We start from the raw sequence: 27118 nt of genomic DNA on the forward strand, positions 1-27118 counted from the left end.
GTCTCTTTAATCTCAATTCTGTATTTTTTAATTGCACAAGCAAACCATATGATAAAAAATAATTAAAGAGGTCTTTTAAAAAGAAACTCACTGGGGCTGGCCTGGTGGCGTAGTGGTTAAGTTTGTGCACTCTGCTTTCGCGGCCCAGGGTTCATGGGTTCAGATCCCCGGGGCAGACCTACGCACTGCTTGTCAAGCCATGCTGTGGCAGGTGTCCCATATAAAGTAGAGGAAGATGGCCATGGATGTTAGCCCAGGGCCAGTCTTCCTCAGCAAAAGGAGGATTGGCAACGGAAGTTAGCTCAGGGGTAATGTTCCACACCAAAAAAGAAAAGAAACTCGCACCTAATCTTGCTCTCCTAGCATGTCATATTATCTTCTTTTTCCCCAGGTCTCTGAATACAGGCAGACATAATTTCTTTGGTACTGGTCAAGGCAGAAGACAATTAGCTTTGATTTTTCGCGTCTATTTATATCCTAAGTATTCCTTCCTGTTTAATGGCTGCACGCTGATCCGGTGACTTGATAAACTGTAATTTTCTTAATCGTTCTTTATTTTTGTTTCCTGTTCTTAACGGTATCTTTCCCTCTTTGTTCCTGTAGGAAGTTCTCCAGCAGCTGATCGTAATGAATTTGCCCAATGTTTTGATGATTGGCAAAGACCCGCTGTCTGGTGAGTGAAAGCCATCCGCCCTGCCCCCCATGGTGCCTGGGCAAGGCCATCGGCTCTGGGCAGCTGTTGGATACACAGCTCTGGCTGCCAGCTTAGAGCCAGCACAGTGAAAACACGTGATCATTTTGGTGAGATTTTAAAGGGTGGGTTTATTACTCGGAGGCATTAAGGCAAGAGCACATTTCTTCCTTAAGAATGAATCCTCCTGACCCCTCAGATGCATGTGCAGAGGCAAGTGAGGCCACTGCTTTGTGGGGCTTAGGGGCCTGAGTTGTATGGCAGACTCTCCGGGGTCTCCTCCTCAGTAAATGTGGACTTGATGACATTATCATGGGGTCTCTCCTCTTCAGTAAACATAGCATTGGTGACACCGTCATGGGGTATGGTACCTATTGGAAAGAAAGTAAGAGTCTTCATGTATGTGTGTGAGGAAGATCAGCCCTGAGCTAACATCCGATACCAGTCCTCCTCTTTTTGCTGAGGAAGATTGGCCCTGGGCTAACATCCATGCCCATCTTCCTCTACTTTATATGGGACACTGCCACAGCATGGCTTGACAAGCAGTATATCAGTGCGTGCCCAGGATCCAAACCTGCGAACCCTGGGCTGCCAAAGCTGAGCACGTAAACTTAACTGCGCTGCCACTGGGCTGGCGCCAAAAGTAAGAGCCTTTTGAGGGAACTGATGTCTGTCTTCCACTGGGATCCTGTGATGCTTTCTTCACACCATAGTAGATCTCACCAGGATGTCCTGTCGTATATCTGTTTTTAGGTCTCCCACTGGACTCGGGGGCCTGAGCGGGCAAGAGTTCTAAGTCCCAGTCTTGGGTACTCGGTGTGACTTTGAAAGACTGAATGAAATGTGCTCCTGGACATCTGTCAGAAGTCAGAGCTTAATTTTTAGCTGTCAGTTAACTCACCGCATGCTGGATTTCCTCCCTTCCACATTCGTGTGCGTTTACCTGCACCCATGGCTCGTGGACATAAGCTCACAGGCCCTTGCTAGCTGGCATTTCCTTGTTCCGGTGAAGACCTTGTTAGCATAGGTCTGGGGCCTCTTGGAGTAGGTGAGGGGTCAAGAAATGCAGGAGAGATCCCACACGTTAGAGGCTTTTACAGAAGGGACTGAAGCTTCCTACCATTGGCATCTCCTCACCCTGCTCTCACTGGAGTCTGACCATCCTTGCTCCTGTCCATATGACAGGAGCCAAAGTTGCCTTGAGACCAAAGGGAGAGTATGGGGAGTGACCACCAAGGACATTACAGTCAACGCATCGCTTAACGACGGGGATACATTCTGAGAAATGTGGCGTTAGGCGATGTCATCGTTGTGCAAACATCATAGAGTGTACTTACACAAACCTAGATGATATAGGTGACTACACACCTAGGCCATATGGTACTAATCTTATGGGACCACCATCGTATATGTGGTTCATTGTTGACTATAATGTCGTTGTGCAGCACATAACTGTTCTCGTAGAGGAGCGGTTCTCCTTTAGTGCTGGGGCCTGAGAGCAGCAGCTTCTGGGGGCACTGGGCCAGGTACAGCTGAGCATTGAATCACTTGGCTCATGGCGGGGGTCCTCCTGGGCCCCAGCTGGCTGATGCATCCACCTTTTGTCTCCGTGAAGAAGAGATTTCCTTGACTTCCCATGAGTCTTCAGCACGCTGGCCCATGAACATTCTCAGCCTTGCGCAGTGGCTTTGCAGAGTCCAGCCAGGCCCTCCTGGTGGCTCCTGGCAGTGACCGTGCTTCCCCACTCCACACAGTAGTGACAGGGAGCCTTTGGTTCGCCTTGCCCCCGGCTCTGCCTGTGGGCTGTTTGTTTTCTGGCTTTATTTCATGGTTCTCGCCGGTAGAGGATGCCGGATGCAGCCCATGCCAGCTGGAGCCCTGAGCCCCAGGGATGATTGGGACTCTCATGATTTCTGTAGTAACATCAGGAAGGTGGGGTCTGCTTTGCTGAGCAGAGCTGTGCTGCCTCTCCTGATTTATTTGGGGGCTGTTGTTAAGGGGAGAGAGGCGAGAGAGAAGCCTGGAGAGGCTCGTGGTTCACGCTTAGTTCTGCTATTCCGTTTGCTCTGGAGATAGCACATAAGGTGGCGAGAGGGAGGCAGAGGAGCAGGAAAGAGGGACACTCCCTCCTGGAGCCCTTGGTGAGCCCACCGTGTGCTGGGCATTGTGCACGTATTAAAGAATGGGAATCAAAACATGCTCCTGGGGTGTGGCTGTGCCATCCCGTTTATAGATGAGAGAACGGAGGCTCACAGAGTTTCAGTGACAAGCCCTCGGACACTTAGCCTGTAAGTAGAGGGGCTGATTGGAAAGCTGCTCCTTCTGATCCCCGAGCCTGAGCTCCCCGTTGGTATCACACATGGACATGTGTTAGGTGGAGCCGCAGGTGATTGCCAATGTTCAGCCATTTTCCCCTACAAAAATGGCAGTGGTGTATGGTTCAATTTAATATTAAACACATCCTCATCCCCCACCCAGCCTCCTCATCATACTGTGCAGCTTGCCCACCTTCCCTTTGTCCATGCCCCCTCTATTCCCTGTCAGTGTCCCACCTTCCTGCTGCTATCTGGAAACCTGCCCTGTTCGGGCCCCTTTTCCACCAGACACTCCACACACCAGAACCCTCACTCCAGCCCTCCCCTCAGCAGAGTCTCTGTTCCAGCCTCTCTGAGCCACACAGGGCCGAGAGACTGTCCATATGCAGAGAACACAGGTCCCCCCCTTTGGTCTGGTGCTGAACAGCAACATCTGCAGAGATGTGGAAGCTGGTTTTTTTTAAAACAGCTTTGTTGAGGTGTTTGAACACTGTAAAATTCACCCATTCTAAGCATACAATTTAGTGATTTTTTTTCCCATAAATGTACGGAGTTGTGCAACTTGCACCGTAATCCGGTTTTAGAACAGTGTGGGGAAGCTGATTTTAAACTGTGACAGGTGGATAGAGTGCTCCCTGGTACCCAGCACCGTACAGACCCGGTACCCATCCATCAGAGAGGTTCTAGCCCCAGCTCTGAAGAAGTTGGTGAGGTGAGACAGTGAGCATCGGGGAAGTTAAGGACGAGAATCCCACCGTCGCAGCAAGCCCAGAGGCCCCCAGGCAGGCTGCGCAGAGAGGGGAGGGGCCGCCTCACTGCGATGTCAAGGCTGGAGGGGTGCGAGCTGGGCGCATGCATGGCTAGGTTTTGACAGGAGTCTTGGGGGGCTCCGAGAGCACAGGAGGTTGGCAGGGGATATCCACCAGCGAGAAGACGCAAACATGAGTGCCAGGGGTGGAGAGGCGTTATTTATGGAATAGAGTTTTCTGTTTTAAGTTTTAAAAATAGATATGTGAAACATTTGGGTTTCTTTTTAAATAAAGAACGAAGTTGGTTTCTTTTTTGTGTGGTTGCCTGGAAGTGGCTGGTGGAGGGCTGCTTTTTTTTTTTCTAATTCTGCCACACACATGGCTCAGGATCACGCCTGCGCTCTTTTTGGCTGATGTTGACCCTGTACTGTTATTTATAACATTTCATAGTTTTTGGTTATTTTTTGTTTTGGGCAAATGCACCACAGTGGAGTCAGGTGCCAGGGGCTGGACAGATCCCAGCAGAGCATCTAGTCCAACCACCTCCCCCCCAACCCCCCGCCCCGCATACACACACAGTGATGCTAAAAGATCCTAAGACGCCAAGCATTTGTTCCCCTTCCTCTGATCTAAAAAAAGGGAGATGTCACGACTCATACTGTTAGGAGATTTTTCTGTATGTCTCACTGACCTCCCGCATCCGTCGGACAAAAGGATGTTCTCTCTTTTCCTGCCCTGGGTGGGATTCAAGGACAGATCAGTGAATGTGAGAAAGCCCTTCATACTTTAAATTGATTTTAAAATCTCTCCTCAGTGTCTGCCCCTTTTGGCCAAAAATCCTCCTTCTCTTATTTCCTGTTTTGTACCTCGGGTCATCTCTCTGGATTTCCATGGTTCACCTCTCTCAACTGGATACCCATTTCTGGGGAAGTGTCTGTCTGGTGCCTCATTACCCCTCTTCTTAGAGCCCGGCCTGGGGTCCTACAGGACCCTGCTCTGAACCCTTCTCTCACTTGCATATGATGGCACTTAGCCCAAAGCCTTCTCCCTGGTGGCTGGGCCGTGCGCAGGCTCGCAGGACTGGGTGTTGTAGGGTCGCCTTTGTTTTGTTTCTGGCTGGCCAAATCTTATCCTCCTCTCTTACCCCGTGTCCCACGCTTCAGGCTCTACCTTCAAAACATCTGAGCTCTTCCCTCCTCCTGGCCCGCTGCCACCCTGCTTCCAGCCACCGCCGTCCTTCACCAGGTGACGTAGCTTCTAACCAGCTACCCACTCTGCCTTTGCCCCTGCAGTCTGTTCTCAACACAGCAGCTGGAGTGGTCCTCTTATAAAGTTAGTCAGATTATGTCACTTTTCTGTCCCCATCCTTCTTGCACTAGGGCCTGTGCACTGGCTGTTCCCTCTGGCTGGAACGGTTTTCCCTCGGATACTCACAAGAACAGCTCCTTCAAGTCTTCGTTCAGATGCTGCTGTCTCAGTGCAGCCCACCCTGACCTCGCTGTTTCCAGCTGCAGCCTCTGTCTCAGAACTCCCAGTCGTCCCATCCTGCTCTGCCTTCCCTTTCTTCACAGCATTCATCACCCTCCAATATGCTATGGAATTTACTTATTTTTTTGTATCTGTTGCATTGCTTGTTTTCCCTCCCTAGGATGTAATCTCTCGTGAGGGCAAGAATCTCTGGTTTTGTGTTTTTATTGTTGCCAGTGTCTTCTAAGTGTCAAGAGCAATTCCTGACCCATAGTGGGTGCTCAGTGAATATAGTATAAGTGCTGGAGATCCACCTGTATCTCCTTCTCTCTCCACTTCCCTACTCCTTCAAGCTAGTGCTCCTTACGAGTGTTAACTACGTGCTGTCACAGAGACAGAAGTCAAGTGTCAGTGGTCAGGGTCGAGTGAGAGTCACTCTGCCCAGCACCATGTGTGTGGCCCCCCTTGGCTGGAGAGAACTGCCCTCACCCCACCGTCTTACCAGCTGCATATCCGTTAAACGTATTTACATGGTTTATCGAAAGGAGTATTCTACAAGAAGTTGTATGGAACCGCGAAATCACGATGTCTGCTTTATCCGTAGGGTGAGGGAGGGTGTTAGACCAGAACTAGCCCAGCTCCCCGGTCCTTCGAGCTCGGCTTTCTCAGCAGCCAGGCCTGTCACTGTGCCATGCACACAGAGAAGACTAGATTTGTCTGACAGGAAGCCAGGGTGTTAGCAAATTAATTTCTGTGATGAATCATAGAACAGTCCTGCTGGAGGAGAACATTGTTTTTTCTTCCAAGTTTGTATCCAAGTGCGGTAGTGGTTTTCAGACTTGTAAATTGCTGATCCCACCTAAGCCCTTGAGAACGGAAGGGAGGAAGCCATGTAGGTGCAGAAACCCAGCCCAGAGAGGGAGGGACCTCATTCAGAGGCACACAGCATGGTGGTCCCATAGGTAAGAGATGTATTTATGACCATAAATTGTGCAGACGGTTGTATATGTGGGCAGTCGGTCTCTGGTCCCAAGCAGGAGGACCGGCCACTGTTATTGTTCTGCTGCTGTTCCTTGCATTCAAAATGTCAGGCAAGATTCCTAGGTCCCTGGAGGGGCTGACCCCATATTCCCACGCTAGGGGGTCCTTTCTGTGAATACAGCTAGAGCGTTTGATAATAGCTGTGCGGATTCCTTGACTTGCTCTTCGGTGGTCTGGCCCTCAGCCCTGTTTTCTCCCTCTTATGGGGTTTGCAGAAGGGGTGTCTGGTGACAGAGAAGGTACCTTGAGGAGTCAGGGCATTCTGTGCCCACAGATTCTGTGACTGTCCATCGTTCACAGCTCAGTGCAGGCCACCGTTCTGTCTACTCTGGCTGAGGAAACGAGAGGGCCAGTTCCTGACCCTCCCAAATAGAAGAGGGGAACGCCCTCACACCCTTCCTCCTCTGGGCTGGCTGCCCCTCAGCCAGAGGAGCTCAGCCCAAGCCTCTCCAGCTTTTGTTGTCAAATGCCCACCATGCTGGCTCCAGGGGCCCCAGAGACGAACAGGCTCTCTCTGCTCAAGAAGCCCCCAGTCTGTGTTGGGGCAGGGAGGGGAAGAAGACAGTGTCCATAATTACGTCTGTTCCAGGGTGAGAAGTGGTGTGAGCACGCTTCAGAGTGCAGAGTGGGTGATGAGTTCTGCCTGGGCAGGTCAGGAAGACTTCCTGGAGGAGGCAGCAATGTGTGGGCAAGGCCTTGTAGAACTCGTGGAGAAGCAGAGGGAAGGTGTCCCAGGTGGGAGGAGCTCAGAGGAGTGGGAATGTGTGGGGCTCCCAGGAGGAGCGGCGAGCTCAGGGCACAGGGCGGAAGTCTTCTGTCACAGCTAAAGTTTAGGTTTCAAAGGCCGGAGGGAAACAGAGCTCCTGACACTCCTTGCAATTTAATATTTAACCCTCTCAGTGTTTACTTGCTCTCCTGTTAAGGGCTTCCTTGAAGTGCTTTTCGGATCCCATGGAGACCTTCCCTCACAGTCCCCACCACACAGCTCTGCCTTTTGATGACAACCTGGGAACCTCTGAGGCTGTTGTACCCGAGGCTTGCTCTCCTCCCCGTGGCACCCGGGGAGGAGGGCTCAGAACCTGGTTCATCAGGAACAGCCTTAATCTTCTTGCCGCTGAGAGTGTCCTTTCGAAAAGTGGAATGGCTGTTTTCCTGTGGTTCTGCGCTCCCCCTGCCCAGGACGAGGTGGTCGAGGGTCCACCAGTAGGCGATAATGAGCCATTCTTGTGTTTTTTCCCCCAACCTTATTTTTTTCATCTGTCCTTAATGCTTTAATCTTCTTTTTTTTTTTTTTTTTTTTAAAGATTTTATTTATTTATTTTTTCCCCCAAAGCCCCAGTAGATAGCTGTGTGTCATAGCTGCACATCCTTCTAGTTGCTGTGTGTGGGACGCGGCCTCAGCATGGCCGGAGAAGCAGTGCGTCGGTGCGCGCCCGGGATCCGAACCCGGGTCGCCAGCAGCGGAGCGCGCTCACTTAACCACCAAGCCACGGGGCCGGCCAATGCTTTAATCTTCTATATATACACTTTTATTTTTGCATTTGCAAAAACCTTAGGTCCAGTGAATGAGGAGGGAAGAAGTAAAGAAAATCTAATCTTGCAGGCATTTGATCCTATTAATATTTCCTGTTTCATCCTTGAGAGAGCAGGTTCAGAACAACAACAACAAACAAACAAACACATAGACACAGAGATTAGATGGGTGGTTACCAGAGGGGAAGAGGGAGGAGGGAGGGCGAAAGAGGTGACCAGGCACGCGTGTATGGTGACGGATAGTAATTAGTCTTTGGGTGGTGAATATGATGCAGTCTACACAGAAATCGTAATATAATGATGTACCCCTGAAATTTATGTCGTGTTGTAAACCACTGTTACCTCAATTTTTAAAAAAGCACTCCAATGCTATTTCCAATGGCGTGGCTTGCGGCCTGCTACTTTGCTTCTGTGCTGCTTGCTGGCCTCAGAAATGAGTTTTCCAGTCCATCTGGAATACAGGGGTTGCTGGGTCCTTGAGTTGAAAGCTAGCACTTTGCCTTTCTAGGAACGTGAAAAGCTTGGTTAACACCAAGCACAGGCGAGCCTTGCAACCGGCCAGATACTGGCCTCCCAAACAGCCCGTGGATCTGCCTAGATACCAGACTTTGTTTAGTCAACTTCTTAGCGATGGTCTGTACACAGAGAGAATGCTCCCCCGGCTGCGATCACCACGCCATGGCTTCCGGCCGCACTGTTCTCTGTGGCCACGGCCGCCCGCGGAGGAGGGACGAGATGTTGTTTGTCAAAGGTCTTTCTGTTCGCTGACGATATTTGGGCCTTGAGTTTTCTTTTCTGCCTGGTGGTTGGGAGGGACCCTGTCTCAGAGCACGGCCTGCCTGTGCCACCACCTGCCTGCAGCCAGTGCCAACGCTGGGTCACAAGCTGAATTCTTGTGGTTGATTCCTCTTTTCTGATCTTCAGTTGTTTGGTGGCGGGAATGGATTAGCTCTCAGCTTCAGCAGCCTGGGCAGGCTGATGGGAGGGAGGCATTTTTGGTGGTAACGCTGTCTGAGGGGCTTGATGTGGGTGTTTGAGATTGTTTCATATAACGTGGGAGAGCTGCCTTCCGTCATCTGGGCAGAGGCTTCTTGTTACCCGCACAGTCGTGTTGGGATTCCCCAGGGTGGGGGCAGAATTGATGTGGGTGATGGAATGACGCTGGGATAAGGGGGCCACTGGGCAAGGTGCACCCGGGAAACCCCTGAACAGTTTCACACGGACATGTGACTAGGTGCCTACTGAAGTCCACATTTGATAAATGTTTGTTGAATGACTAACAAATGGGGGAGCACATGGTTATGTTAATGTCTGATGGGGGCCACATCTGTAACGTTCTTGGTGTAGGAAATCTAGGTGAGGGTTTCACAAGAGTTGCTCTCCAGGCTGTGAGGTGGCGTGTAGAGGTACCGGCTGCTTACCCCATGGACCGGCACAGGTGTGATGGGCAGTCCCGATGTACCCGCCCACGAGGAAGTCACTGTCCACACTGATCCTCAGCAGTGCCGGTGGAACCCAAGGTGACCTGACTCTTAAAATGATAACAAACAGCTGTTCTCAGTGTAAGCAGAGCCCCCAGGAGGGCCTGCAGAGTCTTGGGGTGTCCTCATACACTGAGGCAAAATGGGGTCGTGTTCAATGTAGTTCTGTTTTCAAATCAATGAGACAGTCCCATAGTCATCCTTGTGAAATGACAGGTTTTTAAATAAGAAACCAGGGAAGGCGCAGTTAGTAGTTGACTCGAGCACATAAGTCAGAGGAGAGTAGAATGTAGAGTTATTGAGAAAAAATTATATATATATACACATATACGTATAAAATCTCCATCCCAACAAGCAAGGAGTTCTCTTTGTTGTACCGGGGACTTGATGCTAACAATTAACGTCACTCAGTCAGTTCCTGCACTGTGGCCCTGGGATCAGAAGCTAAGCAGGATCGTGCCCTGCGCTGGAAGGAAATGAAATACGTAATGACAGTTTCAGGGGGCAGGGATGGCAGGGAGTTAGGACAGAGCAGGTGGTGCTGGGCCCAGGATCAGGTCTTAGTTCCGTGACTCCGCCTGTCTGAGCCTCTCCTTGTTTGAAGGATGGAGATGATACTGTCCTCGGGGGATTGCTGTGGGGATTAAGTCAAGCAGGAGCATGTTATATGAGAGTGCAGTGATGGTCTGTAGGAACCGAGGGCACGTGGGCAGGGCGGAATTACCTACTGAATCCGTCAGTCCTTCCAGGTTTTGAGGCTTAAACCCTCAGCCTGGCTGGCGACGTGGGGCCCTGGGGCCTCTGGTTGTGGAGAGCTGAGTCAGCAAGACAGAGAAGTCAAAGTCACTGCTTTTCTTAGACCCCGTCTCTACAGGTAAATCACTGTGCCTTCCGACCTCAGCAAGCAGACGGTGTGCGGTTCGGGGCAGGAAGAGCTCCCTCTTGGAAAGGGCTTTTTGCCTTCCTTTGCCTAAGTCTCCACCCTCATACCGAAGTGATTATTTATGGACATCAAGATTTATTTTCCATATCCAGAGACCAGGAAGTATGAACATTCAAATAGCTACATCTTAGAAAATCAAAGAGGAGAGTGAAAAAGGACCCTAGAGATCGTGTACCAGGCGTGGGATATAGGTTTTGTTTCATGTGCCAACTTCCATTGATTGGCAATGGCTGTAGAGTGCTGTGTTCAGAAGGATTCTGAGGCCTCATTGCAGGCTCAATAAGAAAGTGTCGTGATGGACTAGCCATGTCTGCCACTGACACGAGATTAGAAAGTCAAAGAACTTTCCAACCCTGATCTAATCCAACCTCCACATTTTAGAGGTGGTGTACTTTAATTGTCCAACTACATTTCTATCCCCACATCGACACTTACAACACGTGCGATATCAGATAGTATAGTTTCCCTTCTGCTTTGGAAGCTGATTGCTGCAGACATCTGTAGCTTTATGTTTAGCTTAGATCAGCATAAATGCATTCGATTTCTGCTAAGAAAGGCTGATGTGGGTTTCTCTCTGTCAAGACTCCAGGAAGCAGGTAGTAAAGTAAGGTTTTTCTTAGGCTCAACCATTAGCTCAGGCTGTCATGGGTTTCCCCCGGGGTTGTGGGTAGATGTGGGTAGGCACAGAGGGTGTCTAATGTTTTCAGCTCTCCCCCACTGGTTGGTTGCTTGTGACTCACTCGGTACAGAAATCCACATCGCCTCATACCCCGCCCCATTTCTCTCTGAAAACTCCTGTAAGCTTAACCACAAAGCATTTATAATTTGACAAACAACATGTCCTCTTACCTCTAGACCTTAGCACTGCTGTTCCCTGGCCTGAAAAGCTCTTGCTCACCTATCCCCCAAATCTCTCCTCATCCTTGGGTCTCAGCTCAGAGGTCATTTCCTTTAGGAAGCCTTGCCTGATCCTTACTGCAAACTAGATGTCCTTTCTCTGGGTTCCCATAGCATCTGTCAGCTTTTTACAGTGGCTGGTTTTCTTGGTCTGAGCTCAGAGGACCATGTTGATTATGGTTATGTTCCCAGCAGGCACCTAGCACATAGTGGGTGCTCGAGAGGGAGTTGTCTGTAGGTGTGTTTCTTTGCTTAACTGTGTCACTGAGCTAGTCTTGCTGGCAGGGACCCAGTAGAGAGTCTTCTGGTGTGTTTTGAAACTACTCAAAACCTACAGTCTGGTAGATTTATGAAAATAGCAGTAGTTCTTTTTACTCCTGAAATCCTGAGAGAAATTGGGTATCAGCTTCCCGTGAGAAATGAGGGAAATGCTGCTTCTCTCTTTTTTTTTTTTTTTTTTTAAGTTTCCTAGGAATCCGTATAGGGGTAAGAATCACAGGATGCATTTGTTATAAGCAGATGTTTTTATTCACTTAGACTGGTGAGCACAAGGACATCACTGCTTCGTTTGAATGAGGGCAGAGGTGAATTTCCTAGTACCTCATTCATCACCAAAATTTTATTTTAAATAATTTTTTTCATGAAAATTTTTCTACAGTTCTTTACCTTTAAAACCTTTTTCCCCATCTGTTACAAAACTTAGCAAACACGGATTCCATACTTTTCTAACAGTGCTCTGGATCAGATTTAGTTTTTTCTTGCTGTCTGATGGGTGTTTATGAATAAATGAATGAGTGAATCACGATTGTCATTGTGTGTAACTGCAGGGTGCTGCAGGAGCAGGACACTTTGCTCTTTCACTGAACAGCCTCAGGATGTAGTTTTGAGCCCGTGTGGGTGGGTGGGTGTGGGTAGGTGGGTGGTTTAACTGGCTTATGCTCTTGCTGTGAGCAGCAGGCCGGTCCAGTACTCATTCCCACCTTTAATTTGCTCTCTTCATCTGCTGTGGGCTGGGGAAATGGATCATCAGAGTTGTTTAAATTGATCTAAAGTATGGTATAATCAGGTCTTTTGGGCCTTGCAGTGAACAAAGTAAAGATTCTTTGTGTGAACTCTGCCTTCTGTTTGGGCTGATCCGAGGCCCTTTCCTCCTGTGTCGGCTCTGCTGGTTACAGTACGAGGTACGTGGCCTCTGAAGGTGAATCGCCGTGGGAAGAGGAGCCAGTGACCACTGGGAGGGGTCTGTACCTGTTCTATCCACCAGAGGCTTACGAGGGGCACTTGCCAGTCATCTGGGGACTGACTGAGGGGAGGACGGTCACGTGGGCTCGAGTGCCATGGCCGGGGAAAGATTTTGGTGAGACTGATGGGAGGCTTTTAGTACTCGGGGGCATTTCCTTGTCTTTTTATCAAAACTGAAATTGTGACTGATCATCAGCTCAGTGTTAATCGAGAAGTGAGTCGTTGTGGTGATATGTTCATGTCTATGGGTTAGACCCTCTTGGGCCAAATAAAGGGCCACAAGTGAAAAAAAACTCAGTCTTTGAGAAGTTTTCCATTTCAAAGGTTGATGAAGTTCTACATATGTTGGTAAGGAGGAGAGTTTGCCCACAGTAGATTGGTCCACAAGACTGAACCTTATTCGTACGAGTGTAGAATCTGAATGCTCCCAGGGGACTGTGTGGCCCAGCGCCCCAGCCCCTCCCGCCCACCTTTGGGCTGGGAGGTGGGAAGGGGGATGTGGTTTTGGTTGAGTGAATGCGCAGCCCCCGGTTCTGAGACTTGACCATGACGCCATCATCTCGAGAAAAGCCATTTTAGCTCCTTCTCAGTTGAGAGGTATCAGGACCAGGTCACCTGTTACTCCATACACCCCTTTCACCCAAGCACCCGAAATGAACCAAAGCACTAGTTCTGGGGACTCGAATTCGTTTTTTTTTCATCCCAGGGGTCGTTGGTAATGCTTGGGGCCATTTAACACAGTGTGAGTGGGTGTTGGTAAGTCTTTCAAGAAAACGTTGTTATTTCTGGCGTGTCCCTTCTCCCCCACTTAGCACAGGATATAATGAGAAATGTACAAAACCGCAGAATTTTTCACCTGAAAGCCTGTACGTCACCCAGACCAGCCCCTCCGTTTCATAGATGTGGAAACTGAGGCTGGGAGACAGAGTGTACAGTCACAGGACTCCTGGTGAACAAGCCAGGTCTGGAGCCCTGGTATCCTGACTCTGTTTATTTAAGTGGTTGAGACTCATAAACAGATGAAGACACATTCGGCCTCAAACATAATCAAAGACACACAATGTAAAATGATAAAGTATAATTTTTTGGCCTATTGGATTGACAAAGCTGAGAAAGAGTGGTAGGACAGTATTGGTTTGGGTGTCAGGAAATGGGGCTTATTGTATATTGGTTGTGAGAGAGTAAAATGGTAAAGCCTTTCTGCAGGGCAATTTGGCAATAGGAAAAGCTTAAAAGATGAGTTTTTCAGAGCCGGCCCCGGAGCCGAGTGGTTAAAGTTCCGCACGCTCCACTTTGGCGTCCCAGGTTCGCAGGTTCGGATCCCAGGTGCGGACCTACTCCACCCGTCAGCCATGCTGTGGAGACATCCCACATACAAAACAGAGGAAGATTGGCACAGATGTTAGCTCAGGGCTAATCTTCCTCAAGCAAAAAACAAAAAGGATTGGCAATGGATGTTAGCTCAGCGTGAATCTTCCTCACCAAAAATAAAAAAAAGACGAGTTTTTCGTAAAGAAGGAAATAAGGGTATGCATAAAGAATTAGCCACCAAGATGTTCTTTGTAGCATCATTTAGATTAAAATATCGAAAAATTGAACCTCTGGAAGGAAATTGGTTGAATAAGTTTGTGGCCTTTGTACAAAGCAAGTATGGGACTATCAGAAATGATGTGTATGTGTTATCTGGGATTTGCTTTAGAATACTCTAGCCAAACAGTGAAACTGAGAAAGAGGGAGGAAGGAAATGCGATAAGATGTGCAAAAGATTGATAACATGAAGCTGAGTGATGAGTAGGGGGGTTCATTACACTATTCTCTCTTCTCTGTTTGAAATTTTTTTTTTTTGCGTCATGAGGAGGTCAGGTTGCTTGCAGCCTTGTGTTCGAGTCGACCCAGTATTTCCTGTGGGGATTATTCTCTTTGTTCTTTGCGTGTATACCACACGTGCTTAACAAAAGATGCTGATGTCCATTAATTATCATAGAAAGATATTTATGATATTGTTGAATGGAACAGGCCACAAATAGTTATGTACAGAATTATCACTTGGTTTAAAAAATAAACAAACCCATATGTAGAAAACAGATGGCGTATGTATACCTAAGGGGATATCACAGGGTAGAGAGATTATTTTTTTTAGCTTATCTGATCATTTTTCCCTTACAGCAGGCATGTATCGCTGACATTTTATAAACAGTTGTGTGTAATTAAATATGTTGCTCTTTTGCTTTAGGGAAGAGTATGGAGGAGATTAAGAAGGTGTTGCTACTGGTGCTGGGCTGTGCTGTCCAGGTAGGGATTGGGCGGGGGCTGGAGAGGGTCCACTCTTAGCCATCATGTGTTTGGATTTGTGGGGATAAAACGCCCCCTTAGGTGAGATAGGAGTGAAGCTGCCTTTAGCCCAACATGACAGAGGTCGCTGGGTTCCAGAGAGAGATGTGACCACCATCTTAGGTGACAGCCATTTCTAGCACCAGGGCACCTGGGCAAGAGGCCAGGTGAGGATCCCTTGGGCCAGATGGGGATCCCTCAGGTCAATGTGCCATTAGCAAATTGTCCCCAGTTTAGGAACGTCTAGGACAAGGATTGGCAGACTACAGCCTGTGGGCCAAATTTGACCCGCCGTCTATCTTTGTAAATAGAGTTTTGTGAAACACAGCCACGCTCGTCCTTGACACGTTATCTATGGCTGCTTGCACACTACAATGGCAGGCTGAATAGTTGTAACAGAGGCCAAATGGGCCATGGAATCTAAGATTTACCGTCTGGCCCTTTGCAAATAAAGTTTGCCACCCTCTGACCTAAGCCAGGTGTTCTCGATCTTCACGTGTGTAAATCACCTGGAGGGCTTGTTCAAAGTGCAGATTTCTGTGTCCCACCCCAGTGTTTTCAGTCTGGACTGGGCTTTTTAAAAACAAACCCCTCAGGTGATTCTGATGTAGGTGATCTGAGCAACTTCTAGAGAAACCTCGGTATAAGGGCTGGTAGGAGGACAGGAGTGTTCTTGGTTAGAAAGGAGAAAGCCAGGGACTGGGTGGGCGGTTCATTTTGAAACTGTATTCCTGTGGCTGTGGTGGCCCCTGGTTGCCCTCACTCACAAAATGCTTCCATTAATGCGTGTACCCCTCTGCAGTGTGAGAGGAAAGAGGAATTTATTGAAAGAATCAAGCAGCTGGACATTGAGACCCAAGCTGGGATCGTGGCCCATATCCAGGAGGTAGGTGTGTGGCTTCCTGGGCTTAGCTGTGGACGGGAACTCCCGTGGCAACCAGGAGGCAGGCGCTCTCCACCAGTGAAAAGTTTCAAGAATACATCAGTCCTGAACGATTTTGCTAATTTTAGCTTTCGGACGCCACAGAAAAATTGATTCTATTTGGAAAGGTAGCCATCAGCAAGCTAAAATAAAATGAGGGTAAAAATAAAAATTAAAAAAAAAAACAAACCTCAATCAAGTCTTCTTTTGCCTCTTCTTCTTGCCTAATATGGACTCAGACTATTTTTAAAATCTGTCGAGTGGTTTAGGCTCAGAATTTGATTTACAGAGCCTGAAAATGTATTCTGGCAAATGTCACCCTGCTTCGAATGGTTGATCTTTAGAGAGAGAGAATCTGTGTCTGCTTCTGTCAGTGACATGGCAGAGAGACAAGCTGCCACCTCTTGGGGAGTTAAAAACCCAGCAAGTCCCAGAGACTCAGCCCCTGGGATGGGGTTGGGAGGGCTCTGTACTGAGGGCAGCCCCTCTACCATTGACCTTGGCGGAGGTGGTATCAACTGAGAAGGCGGTTTCCCTGGAAACAGAGCCTGTCGGGGCAAGCTCCTACCTGGAAATTTACTTCACTGACTTCAACCCTCACCCTCCCTCCAAAAGGAAGCGTGTATGTTTTAATTAGGAGATCTGGTTCAGCCTTCAATCTAATTGGACAGACGAGATAAATGCATGAAAAAGACATGAGCAGGAGCACATAGGAGCCGGTGTGTAACTGGCAGAGGTAGCTGAACACAGACCCTCCCACGCCGGTGTGGGGACAGGCTGTGGCTGGGTTGATGGGCTTCCAGAGCTGCCAGGGCATTGTAGGATAGTGGGTTCTGAGTCAGGATTTGAAGCAGGAGATAGATGTGGCTGCTTGTGGGTAGGGGGTCCAGCAAAGCTGGCCTCAGGAGAAAGTACTGTAGTAAATATTCTCAACCAGTCATATTGGTGACTGGGCACCTGTTAGCCTAAGAACGAATCTGCCTTTTAATTTTCCTTGTGTTTCTGTGTGTGCTGAAAATGTATCTAGCTGGGGACTGTGTCCTTGAGACTAGCCAGTTCTTTGCCACTCACTGTCATTCCTGTGTGATAATCAAATTCAGGGACTGACAGTGGGGACTGGGCTTCAGAATTCGTTGGGTGCTTCTTAAACATTCAGGTGCCTGGGCCCCATGAGAGACCCATGGAGTCAGAATCAGGGGAGGAGGGCGTGAGACTTTAATTAAAAGCTTCCTGGGTGACTGTTGTGTGGGTGAGGTTGCATCCCTGAACCCCCTTTAGAGGCCCTGAGACATACAAGGCCTTTCCCAAGCATTGGTGTGGAGCAGGCCCCAGCTCTGTACCATGGGATCAGATTTCTCCTTTTTGTCCCAGATCAGCTGAATCCCAAATTTTCCTTTGTAAGGTGGGGAGAGGTAAGCGAGTGGGTGTCTTTTGAGAAACTGAAGGGTCCTGTCTTTTGTTTGTTGTTTTGGTTTTCTGTTTTTTGTTTTGTTTTGTTTTTTTTTAAAGCTATTCTGTGCCTCCATTTACTGCTCTGAAAAGTTGATGAACTTTTTTTGGTGTGCCTACTGAGTGGATGTTCCTGGGTTCTTTTCGTTTTCCCCGGTTGAGGCCTGAGTGTGCTAATATTTATCTTCCCAAACTGAGAGGGCAGGGACTCGAAATTAGGTCCCCTGCCCCCCACCCCCCACCTCCCGGCAGGTCTTGGGGGCTCAGATTGAGAAGGTCAGGTCAGCAGAGTCGATCAAGAAGCTGTCCAGTGTGGACAAAGCTATGGGCCTCTGCTCACGCCAGACAGAAAGGGAAAAACCAGATGGTTTTATGTGGCCTGTGAGAATGGGATACAGACTTACCTGAAAATTCTTTTAGATTATGAAATATTTTCCTAAAAATAACATAAGATTATGTGCCCAACATTCTGAAATAAGATTTTTAACATTTTGCCATATTCGCATTAGATTTTATTTTAAGAAATAACATGCAGTCTCTGTCCTTACCCTTCCCTCCCCCCAAGGCTTACCTTCTTTGTGTTGTAAATTGATGGTGCTCCAATAAAAGTATCTGAAGACTATTTAGGGAAATACTACATTGTAAGGAGTGCTTTCTGGCATTTAAAAAAAATCAGTGTCGTCTTTGAACCCATGGTCTATGTTAGTGGCGCTCGGCTGAAGAGGGTTTGGCTGCACTTGCTTAAGGAGCCCCCTGCTCACCGCAGAACATGTCACTGAGGGGCTAATCCCGTCCGTGGGGTGAGTCAGCTGTGACCTCGCCTCCAGCCGTGGGGAGGCAGGTGCTCTCGGGGCCCCCCAGCACCCCTTGTCCGGCCTCTGCAGCGCCCGCCGTGTGTGCCCGCCCACAGGTGACCCACAACCAGGAGAATGTGTTTGACCTGCAGTGGTTGGAGCTCCCGGACGTGGCCCCGGAAGAGCTGGAGGCCCTCTCGAGGAACATGGTGTTTCACCTGCGGAGGCTCATAGACGAGCGGGACGAGTGCACGGAGGTGCGTCACTCAGCGACACCTGTGGGAGGACAGAAGGTCATCGAAATGCCCAGTGTGGGGACCCTCCTCTATCCATGTGCTCCTTTGTGTCCCACTAAAGAGTTCATCTCTTTTTACAAACTTACACCCACTTTCTCCTGCCTCCCTCCTGATTTCTGAGTCTCGCTGACATCTTCTCTTTTACTTTCTTCTTGTCTTTCGACCGTGTTGCGCCCAGTTTAAGTGTTAGCACTGTGCTGGGCACAGGAGCACGAGTGAGACCCCGCTCACTTCCTCTCTCCCTGCCCTGCTGCAGCTGATCGTGGACCTCACACAGGAGCGGGACTACCTCCAGGCCCAGCACCCGCCCAGCCCCGTCAAGTCCTCCAGCGCCGAGTCCACCCCCAGCCCGACCAGCAGCCTCTCCAGCGAGGATAAGCAGCACCTGGCCGTGGAGCTGGCGGACACCAAGGCCAGGCTGCGCCGCGTCAGGCAGGAGCTGTGAGTCCTCCGGTGGCCCCTGGGCTGTTTTCCCTGCTTTTATGCAGAAACCCCTGCCCGTTTCTGTTGTGCGGTTCACTAACAGGAGAGCTCTGACTTGGGCCCCGGAGTCAGCTGGGCTCTGCTCTGGGCTCGGTCACTGTTTTTTTGTTTGTTTTTTTTTTTAAAAGATTTTATTTTATTTATTTTCCCCCCCAAAGCCCCAGTAGATAGTTGTATGTCATAGCTGCACATCCTTCTAGTTGCTGTATGTGGGACTCGGCCTCAGGATGGACGGAGAAGTGGTGCCTCGGTGCGCACCCGGGATCCGAACCCGGGCCACCAGCATCAGAGCGCGTGCACTTAACCACCAAGCCACGGGGCCGGCCCTCGGTCACTGTTTGAACGTGAACTAGTCACCTCCCTCCCAGGCCTGCACACGGAGGGGTCCTACCAGGTCTTTAGGGCTCCTACAAGTCCAAGTTATAGGTTATCTACAGAAGTAGCCTACTGTCCACACTCAGGCCCAGTTTGGGGCTGGAATGACCACACGCTGGTGTGTTTTCTTGGCTGAAGGGAAGATGCGGCTCACTCCACCTGGTGAACCTGTTCTCCTGTTTCCTGCAGCTGGAGAAGGTCACTTTGCCCGTCATCTCAGGAGCTGCCCGCCTTACCTCCCCACCAGTGAGCCTTGCTGCCTGCCTGGCTGTGGCGTTGTGCCGCTGTGGCTGGGGTCTTCTTGTCGTCCCACACCCTCACAGGGAAACCCTGTGTCTGGTGGATGTAGTTTGAGGGCAGGTGTTGAAAACTTAGAAAAGGAAACATTTGAGTGGGGAACATTTTTGCAAGCCCCGTATGCAGATTCCCCTCCTCGCCCCAGAAGCCCGGTTCCCTTTCCTTTCCCCGCTGTGGTCTTGCAGGGTGGGCTGTTCCCGGGTGCTTGCCGAGGAAGCCCTCTCACCACGCGTCCTCCGAATCGCCTGCAGGGAGGAGAAGACAGAGCAGCTTGTGGACGCCAGGCATGAGGTGGATCAGCTGGTGCTGGAGCTGCAGAAAGTCAAGCAGGAGGTGAGCGGGAAGGCCTGTGTACACGTGTGGACGGGGTGGTGGTGGCTGGGATGCCCCAGTAACTGTGGTCTGGAGGTTCAGGAATGCACCATCAGGATCTTCCAGCAAAGGCCTGTTTCCTTCCTGCTCAAAGTGATGCTGCCTGAGAGCCAGTCATCCTGAGAACTGCTGTGGGGATGACCATGTGTCTTAGTGACAGTGGCCTATACACGGAGCCGCTTGACCACCAGGAACTGGCTTCTCCTGGGACATCCTGGAAGCTCCACTATGTGGGGACTTGGCCTCCTCCTCCTCCTCCCCCAGAAGGATGCCCTAAACGGGGTTCCCCTGCCTTTGCCCACCCCCCAGAACATCCAGCTGGCTGCTGACGCCCGGTCTGCTCGAGCCTATCGCGACGAGCTGGATTCCCTGAGGGAGAAGGCGAACCGCGTGGAGAGGCTGGAGATGGAGCTGGTGCGCTGCAAGGAGAAGCTGCACGACGTGGACTTCTACAAGGCCCGCATGGAGGTGAGGCCCCGCCCGGGGGCAGGGCAGGGCAGGGCAGGGCGGACACTTCCCTGGGAGTGCACTGGGACTGCTCTGTCCCTGGAGGTTTCTGGGAGAGGAAGCCCAAGGTTTCTGAGCTGATGCTTTCCCGAACCTCTGCACATCTGCCTCCCTCTGCTCCTTGTCCCTTTCCAGGTGTCCTTGTGGGTGACGGGGGAATTTGGTTGGTGGCCACAGTGATGACCTTGTATTCACGGATCTCTCTTGTTTTAGATTTGTTGCAATTTCTGTGACTAAATCTTGCCAGGGCTCAGTTTCCTCATCTATAAAATAGAGATAATTGTACTACTTCATGAGGTTTTTAAGATGAAAAGGGTAAAAGACCTGGTATTTGGGCAGCTCCCATAGTAAGCCCTCAGTCATGGAGCCTCCTCTGACACCGAGGTTATGGTGGGTGCAGGGGAGGGCGTCATGGTTAAGAGGGGACAGAGATCAAGACTCAGGTGGGAGTCACTGACACTTGCTTCGAGTGCCTCACATCAGCAGCGGGTTCCGGGAGCCTCTTTTATGAGGATTTGGGAATTTTGCCCCCGTTGCCAATCCCAGGGCGTTTGAGGTGGTTTTAATGAGCTGTGTGAACTCATTCCACTCAGAAAACGTGAGCTGGGTGAAGTTGGGACGTCAGCATGTGCCCAGTGGGCCTCTTTGATGGTGAGCAAGAATCCCCACGTCTCTTCTTACCAGAGGCTTTTGAGGGGACTGAACACAGGTCTGGGGAGCACAGTGTTGCCCCCTGTTGCTGAGCTGCTGGCAGGCGTGTTTGGGGAAGGCTGAAGACCTCAAGCTGCTCTCCTGCTGCAGGCGGGCCCTGGGTCCCTGGGCCGGGTGGAGGCGGGTTGGGGAAGGCTGTGGTCCAGGGCCTGTTTATTCTTCTGAGTGCTCAGGGAGTGTCTCTTCCCCCAGGAGTGTTAGTGACAGGCTCGCCCTCCTCCCTGCGGAGAAGGTGCCCTTGGTGCCGAGGGAAAGCAGCCTCAGCCTGAGCAAGGGGTGGGGCGGGAGACCCACTCTCAGCTTTGTCCTGGAAATGGTCCACGGGCCCTTCTGGTGGAGAGAGGCATAAAACCCAGCACAGACAGGTTCTGGGACATGGGCACACCCCAGGGCTTTCCATTGCTTCCTGGGAATGCCACAGCTGGGAGAATCAGGGACAGTCATGCACAAGTTTCCCCCAATTGCTGCCTCTGCAGCCCCTCCTGCACACTGGGGACCTTATGCAGCCCCCAAACAGGACCACAGATGGAGTGCAGCTCCCACATCTCACCCTGATACTCTGTCCCATGGAACGGGGTAGGTTTCGGGCTCCAGTCCCTAGTCTCCGTGTTCATTCCTGGCCTTGTCTAAGCAGCCTCGCTCGGGCATGCAGACACGGTGACTTAGTGCCTGCGTGGTGCCAAGCCCTGCATCAGGACCAGGGGATCTAGACGCGAGACATGCTCCCTGCATTCAGGGAACTTCCAGACTTTTAGAGGGGTTTCCCGTGGGCACCTCTTTTTTTTTTTTTTTTTTTGTGAGGAGATCAGCCCTGTGCTAACATCCGCCAATCCTCCTTTTTTTTTTGCTGAGGAAGACGGCCCTGGGCTAACATCCGTGCCCATCTTCCTCCACTCTACATGGGACGCCGCCACAGCACGGCTCGCCAAGCAGTGCGTCGGTGCGCGCCCGGGATCTGAACCAGCGAACCCCGGGCCGCCGCAGCGGAGCGTGCGCACTCAACCGCTTGCGCCACCGGGCCGGCCCCACCTCTTTTCCATATTCTCAAATTTCATGCCTCTGTATAGTAATAGCAATATTTTTCATATTGGTTAATAATTTTCACAGAGAAGAGTTACCATGAGGTTAGTAATGCCTTAAATTTTGCATTGGTTTTGTGTATCACAAGAGAAATAGTGTGTGTCTGCATGAGACGTGTGCTAGGGCGCAGGCAGTGACACACGTGGGTTTGCAGACACTTTGCAGGCTGATGAATTGGACCTGGTCCGCAGAGTCTAGGCTGCTATAGAGAGGATGAGTCACGCTATTCTCGCATGCCTGTAACCTCAGGGCTCAGATGACAGCGGAGGGCAGGAGTGCTTGTGCACTCATCCTTAGATTGGAGTAATTGCAACAGCTTTGCCAACCATCCGGAGGAGGTCATAGGCCCCCACCGTGGACGTGTTTTAATGAGGGGAGTGGTGTGGTTTGTATTTCAGAGTGCTCATTCGGGTTGCCTTGTGGGGAAGGGATCAGAAGGGATGTCAGGATGCTGTGGGCTGTTGCAGCCAGACAGGGCCCACCTGGGACCAGCACTCCCTCTTGTCAGCCTGGGACCTGGGCAGGCCCTGCTCCATTGGCCTGACTGAGCTTCCTCCCACTCCCTGCCCCAGGGAGCATTAGTAGAGCACCTTCTGTGTGCCATCTCTTGTTTGGCGCAGCAGCCCTGCTAGGTCGAGGCTTCCCTCTCCTGCGGAGGAGGAGCTGAGCTCGGGGAGGATGCAGACCCAAGTCTGGTGTTCAAGCCTTGCTTTCTCCTGCTGCTCCCCTGAACCCACAGGCATTAGTCCCCCTGGGACGGGGGTTTTGTTTGCTTTAGTTGTGGGTATGTTCTCAGCATCTAGAGCAGACCTGGCCCGTAGGAGGTGTTGGTAAACCCTTGTTGGAAGGATTACATCTGGGCAGCATTTGTAGAGCTGGCTGCTGCCCTGCTGTGGCAGAGCCCCCAGCTCTGAGGAACCTGCACAGGCCTCCCCTGGCTGGCTGCCTGCCTGAGCCCTCACGTGTGTCTTGGAGTTAACCTGGAATGCACCTCCGAGACCAGGAAACAGGTCGCTTTGGGAGCAGAGCCAGGTAGTACTTGGGGCCTGCAAGGATTGAGGTGCCCCCCCGCCCCAGACACGGGCACCTGGGCCTGGGCCAGTGAGTCCTGCTCATGCTGAGTGGGCTTCATGTCAGGAACAGTGCTACCTTGACGCACAGGTGGCTTTGATGGGCCTGCGTTTGTGTTTCAGTAGATAACTGCCCGGCTTTATATGAAAACCCAGCTTTTCCAGGGTATGGTGACACACATTTCCAGGGGCTTCACAAGATTCCTGAGGAGTAATTTCTAAACAGTTAAAAGTACAGCGCCATGCAGAAATGGGTCTATGAATTGAGATTGACCTGCATGTGATAAAATCTTAGATTAGAAAAGACCCAAGTATATATCCAAAAAATAAAAATAAAATGGATGGAGAGATGGCTAAATGGATGCACCTGCAATAAAGCAGATACAGCAAAATGCTAATTCTAGAATCTGGGTGGTGTGTGTGGTGTTCACAATATATTTATTTCAACTTTTCAGTATGTTTTAAATTTTTCGTGATAAAATATTGGTGGGGGGACAGAAAGTCCCAAGTAAAAAGATAATAGGGGACATTAAATGTTTTGGATAAGCCAGTACCTGGTTAACATCAATTTAGTAATGAAACAATCGAAAATACTAATCAGTTTAAAGCCATGAAACAGCTCCCTGGAAGTGTTAGGTCTTCATTTCTCAAGATGTGGTCTGTATCCACCCATATCAGAGTCACTGAGGATGCCTGTTCAAAATGCAGATCCCTAGGCCACACCATAGACCCTGGGGGTGGGCCCCGGAAATCTGCGTTCTGCAGGTTCTCTCCCAGTTGGCTTTTATGCACTGCCAAGCTTGAGGACCACAGTCAGAGGTAGGCAGGGTGCTTTTCTCCTGAGGCTCCTGACTGCTGGCTTCCCTCTGTGGGTGGAACGTGGACAGAGGCTTCTAGTTTGGACTTTGTGCCCCTGAGGGCAGGGACTGGGTCTTATTTAACTGCATGCCCGGGGCCTGGCACACACAAGGCACTTGATAATCGTCTTACAAGTCAAGTAAAAACCCATCGCTCAGCAATGAAAAGGCTTTTGATCTGGGGGAAAGGACGAGGAAGAATCATGATTTTGTCTCCTCCGGAATTCAGAAAGTGTTAGGTGTGATGGGCAGGAGGGCAGAGAGAGGAGCATGATTGTCACTTTGGTGCCAGCTCACGTTGTGGACACCTGCTGGGTAGGGAACACTCTTCTAGATACAGGGAGAGTGACAAGTGGCCCGAGTGCCTGTCCAGTCTCACCGCTGAGACACACATAAATGCATATCATGAAGGGGAGAGCGTGTTAGTGCCATGTGGGAGGAAAAGATAAAGGGCTGGGGGTTCAGGGCGAGGGCAAGGTTAATTTTGATTAGAAAAATATGGAACACAAATTTCCATGTTTTATTTTTAAAGATTTTATTTTATTTTATTTATTTTATTTATTTTTTCCCTCCAAAGCCCCAGTAGATAGTTGTATGTCATAGCTGCACATCCTTCTAGTTGCTGTATGTGGGACTCGGCCTCAGGATGGACGGAGAAGTGGTGCCTCAGTGCACGCCCGGGATCCGAACCCGGGCCACCAGCATCGGAGCGCGCGCACTTAACCACCAAGCCACGGGGCCGGCCCCTCATGTTTTATTTTTAAACTTCTGGCAGTTTCTGTGTGGCTCTTAGTCTGGTTTACATAAGAATTAAAACAACAAGAAGAGGAGAGCGGCATGGGCATCCCTCGGTACAGTGGGAAGTGTGGGAGGTACACCGGCTGGTCCTTGACTTCCCTTTGCAAACAATAGTCCCACCTCACAGCCGCCAGGGCACGGGGGTTGCTGTCCAGAGGGCCACGTGGGAGGAGGACAAGGGCAGAAAGAGGTTGCCTGGAAGGTTCCTCTTGTCCCGTGTTTTGTTTTTGGCTGGAATTCCCAGCAGCAGAGAGCAGGGGCGTGGGTGCTGTGTGTGTCCTGAGCAGAGTGAGCACAAGGTGGGCCTTGTCTTGCTCCTCTGTGATTTATAGCTTTGTAGGCAGCACTGGCTTCAGGATAAATAGTAGTCTGAGAGGTGGAGACCCAGCAGGGCTGAGTCCTAGCTGCTACACCACTTGCTGGGTGTTGAACAAGCCCTGTCCCCCATCTGTAAAAGGAGGGATGGTCTGGGCATCTCTGAGACCCTCGTGCCCTGTCATTGTGTGGTGTAGGAGCACATTCCAGTGAGCTTATCCAGTGAGCCCCTGTCCACGGAGATGGGAGCCCCTGGAACTGATCCGTGAAGTGAGGAGGGTGGCTTGTTGGCGAGGCAGTTAGGAGCTGGGTTAATTATGGTCCTGGGGTGCGGTGCACACATATACACACAAACACACACCTACAGCATCCCCACAGTGCTCAGGTTCAGTGGAGAAGGTGCTCACGAAATGTGTGTTGATCCTTAGGATCCTCAAATGCTCTCACCTTTAATTAAAACAAAACCCTTCCCACTGTGCCCCAGAACTCTCAAGCTACCCCATCCCTCTCCTTCCCTTCACAGCGGAGCCTGCCTAAAAGAAGAGAATACCAGTGTGGTCTTACTTCCTCGCCTTCTGACCCGCCCTCTCCCTCCAGCTGTCACCTCTACCTCCACTCATCTCAAACCGTGCTGGAGAATCTGGGTGGCCATGTCCAGTGAGCACTTCCCAGCCTCCCTTGCCTGCCCTCTGTGTGGCCCTCCATGCACTTTCAGCCACCTCTTCCTCCAGCTCTCCGGCTTTCTGCTCCCCCCTTGGGGTTTTGTCCATGGGTATCTTCTCTGCCTCCCGCCCACTTCCTTTATCGAACACATGCAGACCGAGTCCCAATCTTAGTCTTTAGCCTGAGTCTCTCCCACCCTCCAGGCCTTGGTCCATGTGGACAGTCCCTAGGAATATCAAGGTCACTGTGTCCAAACCCGGTGTCTCCTTCCCCCCCCAGACCTGCCTGTACTGTCTGTAGACTAGAGTCACGATCCACCCACCCAGGTACCTAAACCAGAGAGGGGTCCACCTTGATTCCTCTTTCTCCCCACTCTACGCGACCCCAGGGGCTCTCCCTCCTCCAGGACCTGTTTTCCCACCTCCCAGCATGTCCCTGGCCCGAGGCAGGTTCGAGTGAGTGAGAGCGGCTGCTGTGCTGGCCTTCTCCGCTGTGGCTTGCGCATATTATTCCAGTGCCTGCACAGGAATAATATTATTATTCCAGAATGGCTTTCCACAAACATCTGAACTGGCTGTTCTGCCTCCGTCTCTCCTCATTCCCATCCCTCTGTCCTGCTGCCAGACTGGCCTTTCTGAGAGCTCCTCAGGCACCTCTCCATTGCTCTTTTGATAAAACCCACACTCTGCCCCTCATCTGGCACTCACCCCGCTCTGGTCCCTGGGGAACTCTCTGCTCCTGCCAGACCACACCCCCTTCAGGTCCCCCAGTGCCTTCTGAGGCCTCGTCGGCCCAGCCCACCTCCTCCTGGCTCACAACTTCAGATTCAGTAAGACTCAGCTCAAGAGTCATATCCCAAGGGACATCTGCCCAGCGCAGGGCCAGATGAGGGTGGGTGGCTCCACGGGCCGCATCCCCCAGCCTCCTGTACACCCCCTTCTTACGGCAGGCAGCACTCATCACGTGGCCTTGTAATGATGTATTTTCCACTATGTTTCCCACCCACACCAGAAGCTCCTTAAAGATGGGCTGTGCCTCACAGACCCCGAGTTTGAGACCTCAGTGCTCAGCACATTGTCTGGCTCCGAGATGGCCAAACTGCAGTGAGTCCCAGGGTGAAGTCCGGCCCGCCATCAGTTCTTATCAGCGAGGTTGTGTTGGAACACAGCTGCCCCCATCTGGTATATTGTCCTTGGCTGCTTTTGCTGCCCCTGCAGAGTTGAGTAGTTGTGACAGAGACTTAAGACCTGAAAAGCTGATAATATTTACTGTCTGGCCCTTTACAGACCCATGGTGTGGCCCATAGTAGGGGCGCAGTGAGGTTTCTAAATGAGCAGTAATAACTGGGTGTGTACAGAGCTGCTTCCACACGCCAGGGACCGTGTCAAGCTCCAACTACATCATCACGTTTAAGCCTTCTGATGGCCCCACGAGGTTTA

The 27118-nt window shown here is 50.7% G+C and overlaps 1 protein-coding gene across 3 annotated transcripts in view; it reads left to right on the plus strand.

The window, feature by feature from the left end:
- The window catches only part of CCDC88C (coiled-coil and HOOK domain protein 88C), a 128448-nt gene that overhangs the window by 50123 nt on the left and 51207 nt on the right, over positions 1-27118 (plus strand). For all 3 annotated transcript variants that reach the window (XM_004434203.3, XM_087448045.1, XM_087448046.1), the window contains 7 exons: positions 604-673; positions 14593-14651; positions 15493-15576; positions 17972-18112; positions 18408-18592; positions 19558-19639; positions 19988-20146. In XM_004434203.3, coding sequence (XP_004434260.2) covers positions 604-673; positions 14593-14651; positions 15493-15576; positions 17972-18112; positions 18408-18592; positions 19558-19639; positions 19988-20146 — 780 coding nt within the window. The remainder of the gene's footprint in view (positions 1-603; positions 674-14592; positions 14652-15492; positions 15577-17971; positions 18113-18407; positions 18593-19557; positions 19640-19987; positions 20147-27118) is intronic.

Source organism: Ceratotherium simum, chromosome 24 (genome assembly GCF_057802395.1).
Source record: "Ceratotherium simum simum isolate JZ-2026a chromosome 24, ASM5780239v1, whole genome shotgun sequence".
In the NCBI taxonomy this organism is placed as follows: domain Eukaryota; kingdom Metazoa; phylum Chordata; class Mammalia; order Perissodactyla; family Rhinocerotidae; genus Ceratotherium; species Ceratotherium simum.